Raw genomic sequence first — 14,576 nt, 5'->3', positions numbered from 1 at the left:
AAAAACAGGACAGGTAGGAGGGTGCTATAGAGGTGGAAGGCCCACTAGGACCTGGCGCCATCCTTGGCTCAGCACCTCCGCTCTCCGAGCCCACCCTGAGGCCTTGGTTCCTCTGGGAGCATACTGGCCCACTGGCTGCTTGGACACCAGCTCCCAGAAGCAGAGATAGAAGGCGGCCAGGCCAGGCATCGGTCTTGCTGGTCCTACATGCCTCTCTACTGCAACTCAGCTTCACCAGCACTTCTTCCCTTTATTGATCACCTGGCATGGTCACAAATGCAACCATGAGATGTAGGTCAGGAAGCAAGCTGAATGGTAGCAAGAAGGCTAGGGCTCAAGAGTCACCAGAGAGAGTGTGGCAGCTGAGAGATGGCGCCTTGAGGTGGGGTGGCAGAGACTAGGCCTCAGGTGTCCCTGGCCACAAAGACTTGACCCTCAGCTTTAGCAGCGCGAGATAATCCTCTGACTCCTGGTCCTCGGGCATTGATGGATGAAGACAGATTTTGGCTTGGCTGTGGAGATGCTAGAGATCAGCCAGGGCTGAGGAAAGGGACTTCTCACAGCCCCCAGGGCTCATGACGGTGGATGATGTTGGGGACCTGGGCCTTAGTCTTGTTCAGCCTCTGAACTCAGCCCTGCACTTGGACTATGGCAGGTGCTGTGGGCAGGACCTGGAAGGCACTTGGCTTAGACCTTGGGGCCCTGCTAGAGAATGCTTCCCTGGCCTAGGGGCACAGGAGCCAAGGACGAGAGCCATGGCAGGTATCCATCCCAAAGTGGGCTTGGCTGTGGCACTGGCAGGCTGGGGCCTGGGCTCAGAGCTTGGCCCTGGGGTGGTTCTGCAGTAGAGTGCGCATGTCCAGCAGAGCTTTCTCCAAGTAGTGAGCCATGCGGGCGGCATTGGTCTCAGCACAGCTGTTATAGGCTGACACGGAGAAGTTGATATGGGCCTCCATGGGGTTATAGCAGATGCCATAACCATCAGGGACCACAGGTCCGAAGAACATGACGCAGTCTGTCTTGGCAGGGACCTGGGGGCAGCAGGTTCAAAGTTGTCATCCCCAGGCCTGCAGAGGCCCTCCTGCCCCTGGGTTGTAGCATCCACTCCTCCCCGTGAGCCTTTCTGCACATTCCTGGAGGGAGCAGTGGGGCTGCCTCTGCACTAGCACTGCACTGTGCTCCACAGACACTGTGAGCTTCCTGGACGGTGGCTTGTTCCCAGCACCGAGCACATGTTGGTTGGTTCTGAGCAGGTAGTTCCAACTGGCCGATGAATGAATGGAGCAGGTCCTCTATTAAGAGGCCTAAGCCTTCCCAGCCTTGTTACAGCAGTGTCCCTACCCTGAGCTCCTGCTTGGGAACCTAGGTGCTTTGGCAATGAGCTTCTAGTGACATGTGTGGGCCATGTCTCCCCTAAGGTCCAGCTGCCAGTGGGTTGTAAAGATTATTTATGTTTTATATGTGTGTCCACAGAGGCCAGAAGAGGACGTCACATCCCCAGGAACTGAAGTTATGGTGGTTGTAAACAACCTCATGTGGGTGCTGGGAACTGAACCTGGGTCCTCTGGAAGAATAGCAAGTGCTCTTAGCCTTCTCTGCAGCCCCTCCCAATGGGCTCTATTCATGCCTGCCCCGGGGGCCTGGGGCAGCAGCCTACCTGGCTGGTAGAGAGGTTGAAATGCATTGCAATGGCATAGGAGGTGTCCATGAAGATGTCAGGCATGCTCACCAGGTCCTCGATGGCTTGCAGCTTCAGACCCAGCAGGTGCCGGTCAAAGGCCTCCCCTCGGATGGCCTGTGGGTGGGGGGGCTGTCAGAGGCTGGTACTGCAGGGTCACAGGGCACCCCGCCCTCCTCAGGAGCCTGTGGCAGTGCTGCCCCCCCCCCTCCATACACCGGTCTCTCAGAACCATGAGACCAAGGTGCCCAGGCAGAAGAGTCCTCACCTCCTAGGTGGGAAACTTATGGCTGCGGAGGAGCCTGGGAGGCAGCACAGTACAGGACTTAAACATGAGCTCTTGAATTTTGTCGTCCTGTGAGAGCTGGACAGTGCCTGCGCATGTGCAACATGGACCAGGTACACTCTCATGACAGGCAGTGTCTGGGCCTGCCTTGTAGCATGGGCACACGGTACCCACCTCCCTGGCTATAGCCTCAGCTGCTGGACAACAGCAGAGAGCAGTCACGTGCTGGGCCTTCAGGGAGAGTGCACAACACGAGGCTGTGCTCAGTGTGACCATGGGCCCAGGACCAGAGCAGTTACCAGGTTCACCCTGGTTTGACCAACTTTCACATGGCAATGCTGATCTAAAGCCGGAGCACCCCGGGGGGCTCCAGCGCCCTGGGAAGAGGCAGCTCTTAGCAGGAATGGACAGGAAGACAGACAGACAGTAGGGTAGTGACATGAGGCGAGCAGAGCTCACTCACTCGGTCAGTGTAGGCTCGGTGGGCCTGCACGGCCTTCCGAAGTAGCTCCACCTTCTGCTGCTCCTGGGGTGGGAACAGGAAGCTGAAGTGCTGCTGTCCTTCCCTCTCCCACCTTAGCAGCCTGCTCTGTAGCCAGTGCCACAGCAAGTCCTCAAGGGCCACCGCCTCACTCTCTAGAGCCTGCACTCTCTCAGGTGAGTGGACAGATGGACGGCTTCTCTTACGAATGGATGGATACATGGCTTTGCCTCAGCTGCCAGAAAGCTCAGAACTAAATTCATGGCTCCATCTTCTGTTGATCCCTTTGCCCACTGTGGGGCTGAAATGTCATAGAGGTGCAATCCATTTGCACAAAGGATCAAGAGGAAAGGATGGAGGTGGCCCCAGCACGGCCTACCCACCCTTGTTCTAGACCTCTCACCGGCACTTTGGAGTCATCCATGCCTTTGACGAAGGCCAGGGAATCTGTGGAGGCTGAGCGAATGGTGTCAGTGCGGCCCAGGTGGAACATGCGCAGAGAGGCGCTTTCATATGTGGCACATGCCTGCCCATAGATCCTGCATGGGAGGTGGATCTCAGTACAGGCCCCCTCTCCACAGCGGGCTGCCTGCCCCACCCCTCCCCTCCACTGGGAGCAGGTGGTCAAGCAGGGCGCACCTGTAGTATGCCAGCTGCAGGGCTATCTGGATGAAGGCATCAGGGCTTAGCTTCTCTGACTTGGGGAAGTCCTTTCCAAAGTGATGGAATACCAGCATCATGATATCCAGGTCCTGGATCATGCTAGGGTGGTGATGTGGGAGGCACGGGTGAGACACAGGCCCCTGGAGCCCTAATGGCTGGTCCCCCCCTACCAGGACCCAGCCCTGCTCTCACATGCTGATGTTCTGCTTGGCTTTCTCAATGTCATTCTTGATCTCAGGTGTGATGTTGAACCGCAGCTTCTTAGGCATAGGCAGGGGCACCATAGGAGACCGCACAAGGTCAGGCTTTTTTCTGCATGGGACAGCAGGGCTTCAGACCCATGCTGGTGTCACCGAAGCCCAAGTGTCCCTGGGACTGAGGTGGGGAGGAGGAGTCCCTGAAGTTCGAGGTATGAGGCCCAGAGATTGTGGGTTGGCTCTTGTGAAAACCAACTTCATTCCTCCAGCATTCAAGAGGCCAGATGAAAGCTAGGCATGGCGGCGCACACCACTAGTCTTAGCACTTCAAGGAGGCAAAGGCGGGTGGACCTCTGTGAGTCTGAGGCCAGCCTGATCATGGAGGGGATTCCAGGCCAGCCAGGCTGTATTGAGATTCTATTTCAAAACGAAAACCAAACAAAAAGAGCCCAGATGGGGAGGGTCTGGGGAAAATAAGAAATAAGAAGCCTGCCTACAGGCCACAAAGCTGGGAAGGGCAGGGCCAGAGGTAGACTTCGAAAAAACAGAACAAAACAAAACAAAACACTACAGCTTCCGCAGTTTCCTTTAGCTCAGTGGTTAAGAGCACTGACTGCTCTGTTCCTCCAGAGGCCCTGAGTTCAACTCCTAGCCTCCACATGGTGGCTCACAGCCATCTATAATGGGATCCAATGCCTCTTCTGGTGTGCAGGACATGCAGACAAAGCAACCATATATACATACATACATACATAAGCCTTAAAAAAAAAAAATCTTTGCTGGGCGTGGTGGCGCACGCATTTAATCCCAGCACTTGGGAGGCAGAGGCAGGCGGATCGCTGTGAGTTCGAGGCCAGTCTGGTCTACAAAGTGAGTCCAGGACAGCCAAGGCTTCACAGAGAAACCCTGTCTCGAAAAACCAAAAACTAACAAAACAAAAAACAAGAGAGTGATGTCCCTTTACAAGCTAGGTTGGTCACTGCCCGCAGGGACTGGGGAGTGAGGCTGTGACCATACTCACGTGTACTCAATGACATGGTCCACAAGAGCGACGATGGGGGGCCCTTCTGCAGCTGCATGCTCATAAACCATCCCACAGGAGCCATCTTCTGCCACAATGAACTGTGGGTGAGGAAGGACCCACCTTGTCAGCCCCAGAGCCCTGGAGGGTGGCTCCTTGACCCAGCTGCTGTCAGGGTAGGTGTCACAGGAAGGGTCCCTGAAGCCCTTATGCTGACACTCTCAAGCTGTGCTCAGTGTGTTAGGAAGCAGGTCCTCAGAAGCATGCCACCCCCAGTGGTTTTAGTGCATCTGTGGTGTGAGCACAGAGGAAGAGTCATACCCAGACGGCACCACTGTGACTGACTGTCTCTGGCATGCTAAAGGGATATACTGGGGGTGTCAGAGGCATGCAGGCCTGGTAATGACAGACTGGCTGCCTGGTAATTACAGCAGCGTCCAGCCTCTTTGCTTCCTGCCTGCTTTACAAACAGGAGGCTGGGGACGCTGGGCCTAAGGAGGGGGCAGAAAGCTCACAGTTTCAGTGAAGCAAGCTTTGGGGCCACAGCCTGACCAGGGCCTCACTTGCCTGCAGTGTCTTGTCGAACCAGCGGTTGCCACTGTTGAGCTTGCTGCCACCACCATGCAGCATCTGGCCTGCCACGTGGTTGCGGTAGACATCGTCTGAGACTCTGGGCACTGGCTTGTCCAGGCACACGGTGAAGATGCTCTTCTGAATGGAGCTCACCGACTCCCGGTTCACTTTGTCTGTAGGAGTTGGGATAGGCGTAGGGAGCCTCAGAGTCTGTTGTCTCCTGCCCTGAGCTCTTCTTCCTGCCTCATGCCCCTCTGGAGATGGAGCGTTCCCCATCTTCGGGGCCTTCAGAGCATGTGTGGAGCGCTGAGTGCACGGTCAGAGCTTTGCTTTCAACAAGGTCCTACAGGCAGCCCCCACAAAGGGCGGGGGCCAACACCAGGTGCACCACAGACCCAGAAAAGCAGAAGCCCAGGGTCGCATGGCGAGCTGGTGTAGCAGTCAGGGATTCAATACCAGCAATCTGACTCTATGGCAATGTCCATGGCCAGTCTGGGATCTCAGCGGGGTGGTTCTGGGAGCAGAGAGGATGGAGAAGGCAACTTTGGCCAGAATACTAAATCCAACCTGCTACTTCACAGGGAGAGGCTGGCCTCACCAACTTGAGCCTTGGTGTTCACATCTATAAAATGGGTCAGTAACACCTTCAAATTGAGGAAGACTGCCCCAGCCTGACGTTGGACCTCTTTGGCATGGGAGCCCTGCCCTGGAAGTACCTTTGATGAGGGTGTTGTAGGCTTTGGCCCAGGTGTTGCGGTGGTTGGAGGTTAGGATGCCAACAGGCTCTTTGTTGGTTTGCAACGAGGAGTTCCAAATTTTCTCCAGCTGCACAAAGATCTGGTCGGAGGTGAGGGGTGTCCCGTCGCTGTGGTACACGTCCAGCTCGAAGAACTGTGAGGCACAGGCACCGAGGGGAGGGGCTGGGGTCGCCTCAGGCAAAGGTGCCCACAGGCCTCTCCGGGGGTCAGCAGAGGAGCTGGAGTTGGGCTTGTGGGGCTGGGCTGGGGCCCCCCCAGAGGGCCAGCAGTGCCCACCTGGTAGTTGTGCACCACGGTTATGTGCATGGGCGGCTTCTTTGTCTTTAAGAAGTTCACCACTGAGTCCTGCTTGGGGCCTGGCACCCGGCAAGACGACAGGATCTGATAGTACTGGTTCATACACAGGGGCTGTCCCCCCAGGAACTCCACGGGCAGGGTCTCGCTGTGGGGAGGATGCAGGGAAGAGCACTGAGTAAGCGAACAGGGAAGGGGCCAGGCTATACAGACACCTGCTACCCTACTTGGAACCGAGTGAGGGAACCTAGTCCTTGGTGTCCCTACTTTCCACCAGCATGACCAGGGGCCATTAGGGTGTAAGGGGGCCTTGAGGCCTGGACCTTCTAGGGATTAGGGCTCTGTTTATGAGTCACCCACAAATCCCTTCCTCTCCGTTTCTGAGCTTCAGTTTGCCACGGGCAACTATGGTCCACTTTGGCTGGGATGACAAGGTCACCAGGAGAAATCCCACAAGTTGGAGCAGAGGACTGAGCACTGCCTTCCGAAGCTGGGCCAACATGAAGTGAAAAGGACACCGGCCTGCTCAGGGCCTGGGCTCACACACTGGTGGCTCAGGGCCAGAGCCAGGGGCGGCTCTGGTATGAGACAGGCCGGGGCCAGGGTGATCCCGGTGGGGGCGGGGCTGCTCACTTGTCAATCATGGACTTGAAATCCAACACACCCTCGATGAGTTTGGCAGCAAACCTAGAGGATGAAGCACAGACATGAAGCTGTGTGGCCATGCAGTGGAGGACGCTGGGACAGGGATGCGAGCTGAGTTCAGGAAGAGCAGCCAAGGGTGTGACCTACGGAATCGCCACTCCCCCCTCAGGATTCCAAGTGGCCTCACAGCAGCGTGGGCTTTTCCCAGCTTCTTTTCATCATCTCCAGTGGGAAGGTGATCAGAGCCACGCACCGAGGGCCTGATGTGTATGTTACCTTGTTGTAGCAGCTAAGGGGACCCTCCTGGGTCCAAGCATTCCTGATACTACGCCCTTTTCTCTTCTTTTTCTTTCTTTCTTTCTTTCTTTCTTTTTTTTTTTTTTTTTGAGACAGGGTTTCTCTGTGTAGCCTTGGCTGTCCTGGACTCACTCTGTAGACCAGGCTGGCCTCGAACTCACAGTGATCCACCTGCCTCTGCCTCCCGAGTGCTGGGATTAAAGGCGTGCGCCACCACGCCCAGCTTTGCCCTTTTCTCTTTCTGCGTCCTGTCAACCTGTCCTTCCACCTTGGATTGTGCAGGCTCAGGAAGAGGGGTTTCCTGGCTCACACCAACTGTTTCCCAATGCATGAGGCATTCCCTGTCGCAGTTTGGGCTTGCTGGGGTTGCCAGGCAGAGGCAGGAGCCAGGTGGCCCTGGCCCTTTATGGTTGGCTAGACAAGCGCCCAGCCGCTGAGCCACACCCCACCCCTCCTTCCCCTTCTGGCTTCTCTCTGTTCTTGCCCTGGTCTCTTTAAGAGAAGCTGGTGGCAGTACGGAGTGGCAGGCTCCTGGGCAGGCGATCCCTGTCGCTAGTATTTTTATCTCTGGTAGGACTGGAACAGGGGCCAGGGCAGGTGACATGGCTCAATGTGGAAAAGGGGACTGTGTATAAAGGTCACTGTGTGGCCAGCTGACGAGAGTGGGAGGGACTCAGGACAGGGTTAGAGGGCGAAGGGTTACAAAGCCCTGGCACTACAAGCCTGTCCTCTGGAGTTGTGACCATGTGAGAAGATCCCCTCATTGTTCTGAGCCTCAGTTTCCCCATCTGTAAGATGAGGCTGTTGGTGGGGTAAAAGCACAGGGTGGAGGCCTTTCCAGTTTCCTAGGGAGTAGACTTGAGGGTTCTGGGAGCCCACGGAGCCCTGTCCACTGGCACTGCCCAGCCTCATGCCCATCTCAGAACTCACCGGAGCTGACCCTGTAGGTCCACGAAGTCCTGCTTGGGCAGCATGACGCCTGGGTTGGAGTAGATGACCACTGGCTGGCGGAACTGGAGGTAGGCTGTCTTGAGCCACCACTCAGACAGCTGGACAAGGGACACAGCTGATCAGGATCGAGCACAGGCACCTGGTGTCCCCTTCCTCCCTGGGACCAGGGATCCAGCTTTTGGCCTCTCTGTAGGACAGTCTCTCAGCGAAGGCTGAGGCCCACAGCACTCCTCCCCTCCCTCCTTCTACCCAGCATCTTCCCCCGAGCTTGAGCAATTGGCATTACCAAGAGTGTGACCTGGGAAAACGACTGGAAGCAAACCTGGCAAGGGAATGAATGAGTGAGCAGCTGTTTCCTTCCTGTGTTGTGAGGCTTGAACCCATGTTCAGTCACTGAGCTAGACTCTTACTTTGATTATAATACACTAGTAAAGAAAAATTCATCCCTAGTTATGTAGAATAAAACTGAAGGAGTGACATATAAAAGGAAGCCCAGCAGGTGGGCTTTCAACCATCTTCACTTGGGAGTTGTCTGAGGAGCCAGGACCACCTGCCGGAACCGGTTCTCTCAGTGTGGCCTTAGACTGGGAGGTAGACACCTGCTTTCAACACAAGATCAGGGCAGTTTTAAGGAGGAAACCTCACTGACAGGGTAAGTGGTTGTAATAGGGAGAACATGTTGGGTGGGTCCTTTTTCTGTCCCCTGGATGGGGCTTCAGGGATCAGCCATAGGCATGGTGTTAACTGTACCCATTAGCTTTCTGTGCTGATTACAACTTAGAGTAAGTCAGGGTAGGCGTTTGTCCCCAACAACTCCACAGAGACCTCACTGTGCATCCCTGGCTGGCCTAGGGCCGTGCAGATCAGGATGGCTTCATAGCAATCTGAGCAGTCTGTCTCCCACATACTAGCTATGTGCGACCAAACTGCACCCTGTCTCTTATATGCTCCTAGGCCTCTCAATGTGCTCCAGGACCATCCCAAATAACAGCAGAATGTGTCTCCATACCACACAGTGGCTGGCTGTGGCATCAGACCCTCACCCAGGGCCCTTGGCATGAGAAAAGGAAAGGTGACTTGCACAGGCTGGGTAACATGTGACGGCCATCTGCTGACTCATGGCCAAGGACTGAACCCCCTGAGCCATTCAGTGCATCTCAGGGTCTTCCTGAGAGCTACTTGGAGCACTTGGACTTTGGTCTCCCTCTCAGCCAGGGCCTTCCCACCCTCAGGGATTGCAGGAACCCCTGGGTACAGCTCAGACAAGAGGAAAAGGTGCCGCCTGACAGCAGCAGCAATGCTTCAAGGGCCTTGTGAGGGCCCTAACTCTAGTCAGAGCCTTTGGCTTCAAAGGTTCCTTGGCCCAACAAAGTCAGAAAGCCAGCAACTGGAGCCCAGAATTCTAAGGTCCTTTTCCCCCCTACTTATTATTATTGTTGGTGTTGTTTGGTTGGTTGGTTTTTGGAGACTGGGTTTTTCTGTGTAGCCTTGGCTGTCCTGAACTCACTTTGTAGACCAGGCTGGTCTTGAACTCAGAGATCTGCCTGCCTCTGCCTCCTGATTGCTGGGATTAAAGGCATGCACCCAGCTTGCTAAAGTCCTTTTAAAGCCAGCTTTCTGAGCTGGGCATGATAGTATATACCTTTAATCCCAGCAGAGGCAGGTGGATCTCTGTGAGTTCAAGGCCAGCCTACTCTACAGAGCAGGCTGAGCAAGTGCTTGCCCCTAACAACCCCCACCTGTTTCCTACTTCCTCCATGTGGCTCCAGGCTCCACTGAGGCCTGCCAACCCCAGGCTGCCTACTCCAGTCAGCTCAGATCTGCAGTCCTACCTCCACAGACTATCTACAGATTCCACCAGCCCAGCTGGAATATCTGAAAAGCAAAAAACTGCATCCATACTGCACACATGGGCCTTTAAAAAAATTATCTCTTAAACTATACAGTATATACTTATTTAGCCAGCATTTATGCTGTGTTAGAGATTATATCATCTGGAGAGGATTTAGGGGCCACGGAAGCAGGTATTTGGGCAAGGTGAAAATCCTGAACTACCTAAGGGACTTGGTGTCTGTTGGGGCCATGGAACCAATGCCCCAGGGATACCGAGGGTGACTGTTTGTCACCCAGCTGTCCCCTACAGCCAGCTTCTTCCTCGTGCTTCATATTGGTAACAACTGTCTCCACCATTGCTTTAAACGGGGACTTCCCACCCGTCAGCCCCACTGTATTAGCACGTGCCATTGTCTGTCTCGCAAGCAATCCTGGACCTCACGACTGCCTGTGTCGCTATGCCAGGCCCAGGCCATGGCCACCCCTCTGGTGAAGGCACTGAGCTCTTCACTGCCCCAGCTCTTGCTCTTGCGTCCTTCTCAGCAGCTGGGGCTATCTTTGTTGCTGTGCTTGATCTTTGTGTGTAACGTGACTACGCAACTGTGGACCGTGGACCAATGGACATGGGTTTTACAAATCGAACTAATCTAACTGACTAGAACCAGAGCCAGGAGCATGCACAGCAACCTCGGGCTGACAGGTTCCCTGCCTCAGGCTTACATTCCTTTCCCTCAACTACCTATCCTGCTCAGAACACACTCTGGCCCAGGCTCCTGTCCCAAAGCAGGCCGTATCGGTGTTACCTTTGCCCTCAAATACAACACCTTCTCCTCCTGCCCTCCCTCTGACAGACACTGCCATCCATATCTCCTCCTCCATTTTTCCCTCAGCCCTGGGAATGGAACCCAGAGTCTCCTACATGCTACATAAATGTTCCACCAGAGCCACGATCGCAGCCAATGGGGCCTTCTCAAAACTCTCCATGGACTTTCTCTGCTTAACATGACTTTACCTACTGATTGACAACCCTTCACTACCTTCCTCTCCCACCCTCTATCAGCCCTGAGAGGCTACAGCCGGGAGGTCCTTCTTGACCCCCCCACCTCCAGGCTCCCACCAACCACTGTGCACTTGCTGAAGTGGTTACTCAGGGAAACTCTGTCACACAAGCAAATGAAAATGCCAGAGTAAATGGTATGGCGAGACTGTGGGCATGCAGCTAGCAACAAGTAACCCGAGGGATGCTCTGGAGGGGCCAGGGCCCCTGGGGGCCCATCATGACGTTTGCCATCTCACTTACCCAGTTCTCCATTTTCTTGGCCCTGCGCTCCAGTCCCTTCTGCAGGCGTTCTCCTACACCCCCTGAGGTCTGAAACTCATCCACCAGTTGCTTGGTGTGGGCCCATTCTTCCTCACTCACGATGGGCTGCAGGGCCTTGAGGTAATGGTCCAGCGATTGCTGGAGTGGGGGCACGGGCAACCTTGGCAATGCATCCTGGTGGGCCTTGAAGCGACCAGAAACCTTCATCAAGGAAGAGGGCTTGAGGAGGCCCAGGGGCTTTACCTGTGGGAGGCAGAACAGCCTACTCATTCTCCCGGGCTGAAGCAGAGCTCTCCCCACACTGCAGTTCCAGCCTCTTATATGCCGTCCCCGGCGGGGGGGGGGGGAGATGCTTCATGGGTGGTGCCTGCCCCGGGTGCCCAGCCCTCAAGGAGTAGGAGTCCCGCCTCTCAGAGGCCTAGAGGGGCAGGAAGGCTAGGGCAGGACGGGGGTGGCGATGAATGACACTGGGCAAAGGTAAGGGGGCCTCCCACCTGTCAGGGTGCATAAGACCCATCTGTTGGGAGTTGGTCTCATCAGATAAATCAGCTGGCAGAAAAGGTGGCAGCTGGCTCTAAGCCAAGGTCCCCAACTTCTCACCCCCACCCTTTCCATCTTGAGAAATAGGAGGGAATTGGAAATGGGAGAGCCAGCCAACGACAGCACCTCTGGGTGAGGCTCCAGCCTCTGGGCTTTCTTTCTTCACTATGGGCTGATGGTAAGGGTGTGGGGCAGTGCTGCATCGAGAGAGCCGGGTAGCCTGGCATAAAGGGTGAGAGGTAGCAGAGAGAGACAGGCGGAGGGAAGTCCAGGAGACTCTGGGAGTGGCAGGAAGCAAGACAGGAAGGTCCCAGGCTGCTGGCACAGCGGAAGGCAAGCGGCAGAAGCTCCATACCTTCTCTCTCTGCTGCTCGTCCTCCATGGCAGGACTGAGGATGTGAGCCCTGTCTGTCTGCCTTGGCTGGCTCGCTAAGCCTAACTGTGCTACCAAGTGGATGAGCAGAAACTAGCAAGAGGCAGCCACCTGCCTGGGCTGCAAAGAGAAGACAAGGTCCATAATTCAGGCGTGAGGGCGGAGTGAGGCAGCAGCCACCAATGTGGTAGCATCTACGGCTATAGCACTGCTGGCTCCCGGACCGCGGCTGCTATGCCATCCCTCCCTAGCTTCCAGAAGAGGAGGAACAGGGGCAGCTAAGTGGGCTGCAAGTAGACACTGGAGTAGGTGGAAACCTGGAACTGTCTCCTTTCTTCTCTGGATGGGCCCAGTGCCAGGGAGGCAAGCCAAGAGGTATTTAAAAAAAAAAAATCCACCTGTCAAAATCTTCATAGATCTTTTTGATGTGGGAAAGCTTGGCTGGAGGGTGGAAACACTTCAGCTGCTAACCTGTGGCCCTGAAATCAGTCCTGGTTGGGACAGGTGCAAGACAGGAGATGTCAGGAAAGGGCCACTAGTAGACAATGACTGCTAGACCCAGGGGCCTTTGGTGGCCACCTCTCTACCAAAATCTGTTTCTGTTTTGTCTTTTCTATTTGTTTGTTTTTTAGTGACCTCTGGATTATTTAGGTTGGGGTCAAAAATGTGTGGGATGCGGGGGGAGGGCAAGGAGCACTTTAGTTATAATAACCCAAAGGACCCTCGTCTGGGGATTCGGCTAAATTTCATTGGCAGAACCACGGGATTTGACTGTCCCTTTGCTCCAGTTTTCCCTAGCATTAAAGTGATGATGCCAGTATGGTGGCCCCAGAGGGTCATATAAAAGCACTCTGTTGGATGGGGTGCATCTTTTACAAAGGGTGAGGAGGGTCTCAGGAGCTGCTGGACTCCTGGAAGAATCTCACTACCCTTAGCTCCCACCCAGTGTCTGACCGTGAGGCACAGCTCACAGCTGTACAGATAGTTGGGGTTAGAGAGGACAGGAGCTCACATCAGGATAGCAGCACTGGGTAAGGATGGTAAGGGGCAGCCTGCCACCTCCTGCCTCCTCCTCTCTGGGGACTTAGCCACTTGCAATTGGGGAGGATGAGCATCTGATGAATTCAAGGAGGGTGACCAACTGGGTAGGCTTGGAGCAGTGGCTCTGGTCTTGGCAGGGGCAACTGGGCCTGAGGCTGAGCCCTAGCCAGGAGTTCCCGACAGGTGTCTGAGTCAGAATGACTGAGAGCACGAAGGAGAAGCGGGGTGTAAAAGCGCAAAAACTTGAACCCAGATTTTCCAGTCTTTTTCTGGGTCGTTGACACCGAGAGCCACAGGTCTGGGACTCAATCCAGCCCCTCACCTGGTCCTTCTACTCTGCGTATCTTGCCTATCGTACCCCACCAGCAGGTGTGGGGATCTGGACCTCCGTTTCCCCGCAGCCCCGCGGCCCGCCCGCCTGCCCGCCCGCCCTGTCCCGTTCCCAGGCCCTCCAGGGCGTACTCACCACGGTCCTGGCAGCAAAGGCTAACATCGTCCCAGTCTGTCAGGGGACACTCGGTCCGCTCCGCCCCTCGCGCTGGGTAAAGTCTGCGGCGCTGCTCGGGTCAGTGGGTTCCCCGCTCCGGCTCTAGGTTCAAGGTCGTCGGGTCACTGTCAGCCAGTAGAGGCGGCCCGCGCCCACCGGGCCGGGCGGGCGGCCGGTGGAGCTGGACTCGCGGGGCGGAGCCTCGGTGGTTCGCAGTCCGGAGCCGCTAGACACGAGCCGGCGGGGGGCGGGCCCAGGATTGGCCGCGCCCACAGGGGGCGGGGCCCGCGGCGACGGACCTCCGGCTCAGCCGTTAGAAGCCGGGCTCCGGGCTTCCGTCACGGGGTCACAACGGGTAGTGTAGCTCGCGCTCTCCGCGTCTGGATGTCACCGGTAGCGTGCGTCCTGCAAGTCTGACTGGCGTCCTTGAGCGTCACTCTTGGAGTGACAGGGGAGAACTAGGTGGACAGGGGACCGCCTCACATTCCTTGGGTTAGGCTCAGTGCGGTGCACAAAGATGACAGGTGGCCTTGCCCCGCAGAAGTATGGCTGCCACACCCAGTCCCTCCACCGCCCTCACACACAAAACAAATAAGCAAAACAAAACGGGCGCCCCGCACAGACATGGTTGTCACGGTTGCAGTTGGCCTGCAGGCGGCAGCCGTTAGTGCGCATGCTCCGCCCCCCCCCCCCCCCCCAGCGCCCCGCACCAAAATGGCCGCCGCCTCTGTCGGCGCGGCCGCCGCGAGACGGCAGTTGGTGGGCATGCTCCATGCTCCCTGAGTGCCCGGCAGCGGCATGGCTGCCGCCTTCCCAGGAGTAACTCTAACTCTCGGCTTCCGGTCGTAGCCCGCCAGCGCTCATTGCTCCTCTGGAAGCTTGGTGGAGCCGGGCAAAGGTGCGGGGTGAAAGGTGAGAGAGAACCGCGAACATCCGCGCCGGCTCCTGACCGAGAAGATGGCCGAGGGCGAGCGGCAGCCGCCGCCAGGTAAGGGCGGTTGGAGGGCCCCGGCGTGCGGGAAGGGAAGGGGTGTGGCTCGCGGGGGGCCGATGGCCTCGGAGGGCATGAAGGGCCTGAAGCTGGGGCTGCAGGCAGGTGGCGGGGAGGACAAGCGGGCTCGGGGACAGCCCAGGCCG

General features: G+C 56.4%; 2 protein-coding genes across 5 annotated transcripts in view; one reads left to right on the top strand and one right to left on the bottom strand.

Moving 5' to 3' along the window:
- Nucleotides 1-734: 734 nt before the first annotated feature.
- Crat (carnitine O-acetyltransferase) lies at nucleotides 735-13,680 on the bottom strand. Of its 3 annotated transcripts, XM_051166506.1 has the most exons (15): nucleotides 13,419-13,679; nucleotides 11,894-12,031; nucleotides 10,978-11,241; nucleotides 7,824-7,942; nucleotides 6,585-6,638; nucleotides 5,934-6,099; nucleotides 5,616-5,790; nucleotides 4,894-5,072; nucleotides 4,327-4,427; nucleotides 3,301-3,420; nucleotides 3,085-3,207; nucleotides 2,849-2,984; nucleotides 2,428-2,490; nucleotides 1,658-1,795; nucleotides 735-1,031 (listed from the first exon to the last, which is right to left on the bottom strand). In XM_051166506.1, the coding sequence occupies exons 2-15, from the start codon at nucleotides 11,918-11,920 to the stop codon at nucleotides 816-818; spliced, it is 1,881 nt and encodes a 626-aa protein (XP_051022463.1). In that variant the 5' UTR covers nucleotides 11,921-12,031; nucleotides 13,419-13,679; the 3' UTR covers nucleotides 735-815. The 3 variants fall into 3 exon arrangements, with proteins under 3 accessions (XP_051022463.1, XP_051022462.1, XP_051022461.1); XM_051166505.1 differs by lacking the exon at nucleotides 11,894-12,031 and having other exon boundaries at nucleotides 4,327-4,433; nucleotides 4,900-5,072; nucleotides 13,419-13,680; XM_051166504.1 differs by lacking the exon at nucleotides 11,894-12,031.
- Nucleotides 13,681-14,213: 533 nt separating this feature from the next.
- Ptpa (protein phosphatase 2 phosphatase activator) overlaps nucleotides 14,214-14,576 on the top strand; it is a 32,837-nt gene continuing 32,474 nt past the window's right edge. For both annotated transcript variants that reach the window (XM_051166514.1, XM_051166515.1), the window contains exon 1: nucleotides 14,214-14,427. In XM_051166514.1, coding sequence (XP_051022471.1) covers nucleotides 14,397-14,427 — 31 coding nt within the window. In that variant the 5' untranslated portion in view covers nucleotides 14,214-14,396. The remainder of the gene's footprint in view (nucleotides 14,428-14,576) is intronic.

This window comes from Acomys russatus, chromosome 24 (assembly GCF_903995435.1).
Source record: "Acomys russatus chromosome 24, mAcoRus1.1, whole genome shotgun sequence".
Classification (NCBI taxonomy): domain Eukaryota; kingdom Metazoa; phylum Chordata; class Mammalia; order Rodentia; family Muridae; genus Acomys; species Acomys russatus.
Note: the sequence above shows the minus strand (reverse complement) of the source record. Positions and strands in the feature narration are given on the sequence as shown.

Bases quoted from the DNA above. Each gene is read 5' to 3' on its own strand.
- Crat (XM_051166505.1), bottom strand. From the start codon at position 13,445: ATGTTAGCCTTTGCTGCCAGGACCGTG. The intron at 6,639-7,823 runs GTGAGTTCTGAG...TTCATCCTCTAG, and splicing joins GACCTACAGGGTCAGCTCCG to GTTTGCTGCCAAACTCATCG. The intron at 5,073-5,615 runs GTACTTCCAGGG...CAACTCCTACAG, and splicing joins CTACAACACCCTCATCAAAG to ACAAAGTGAACCGGGAGTCG.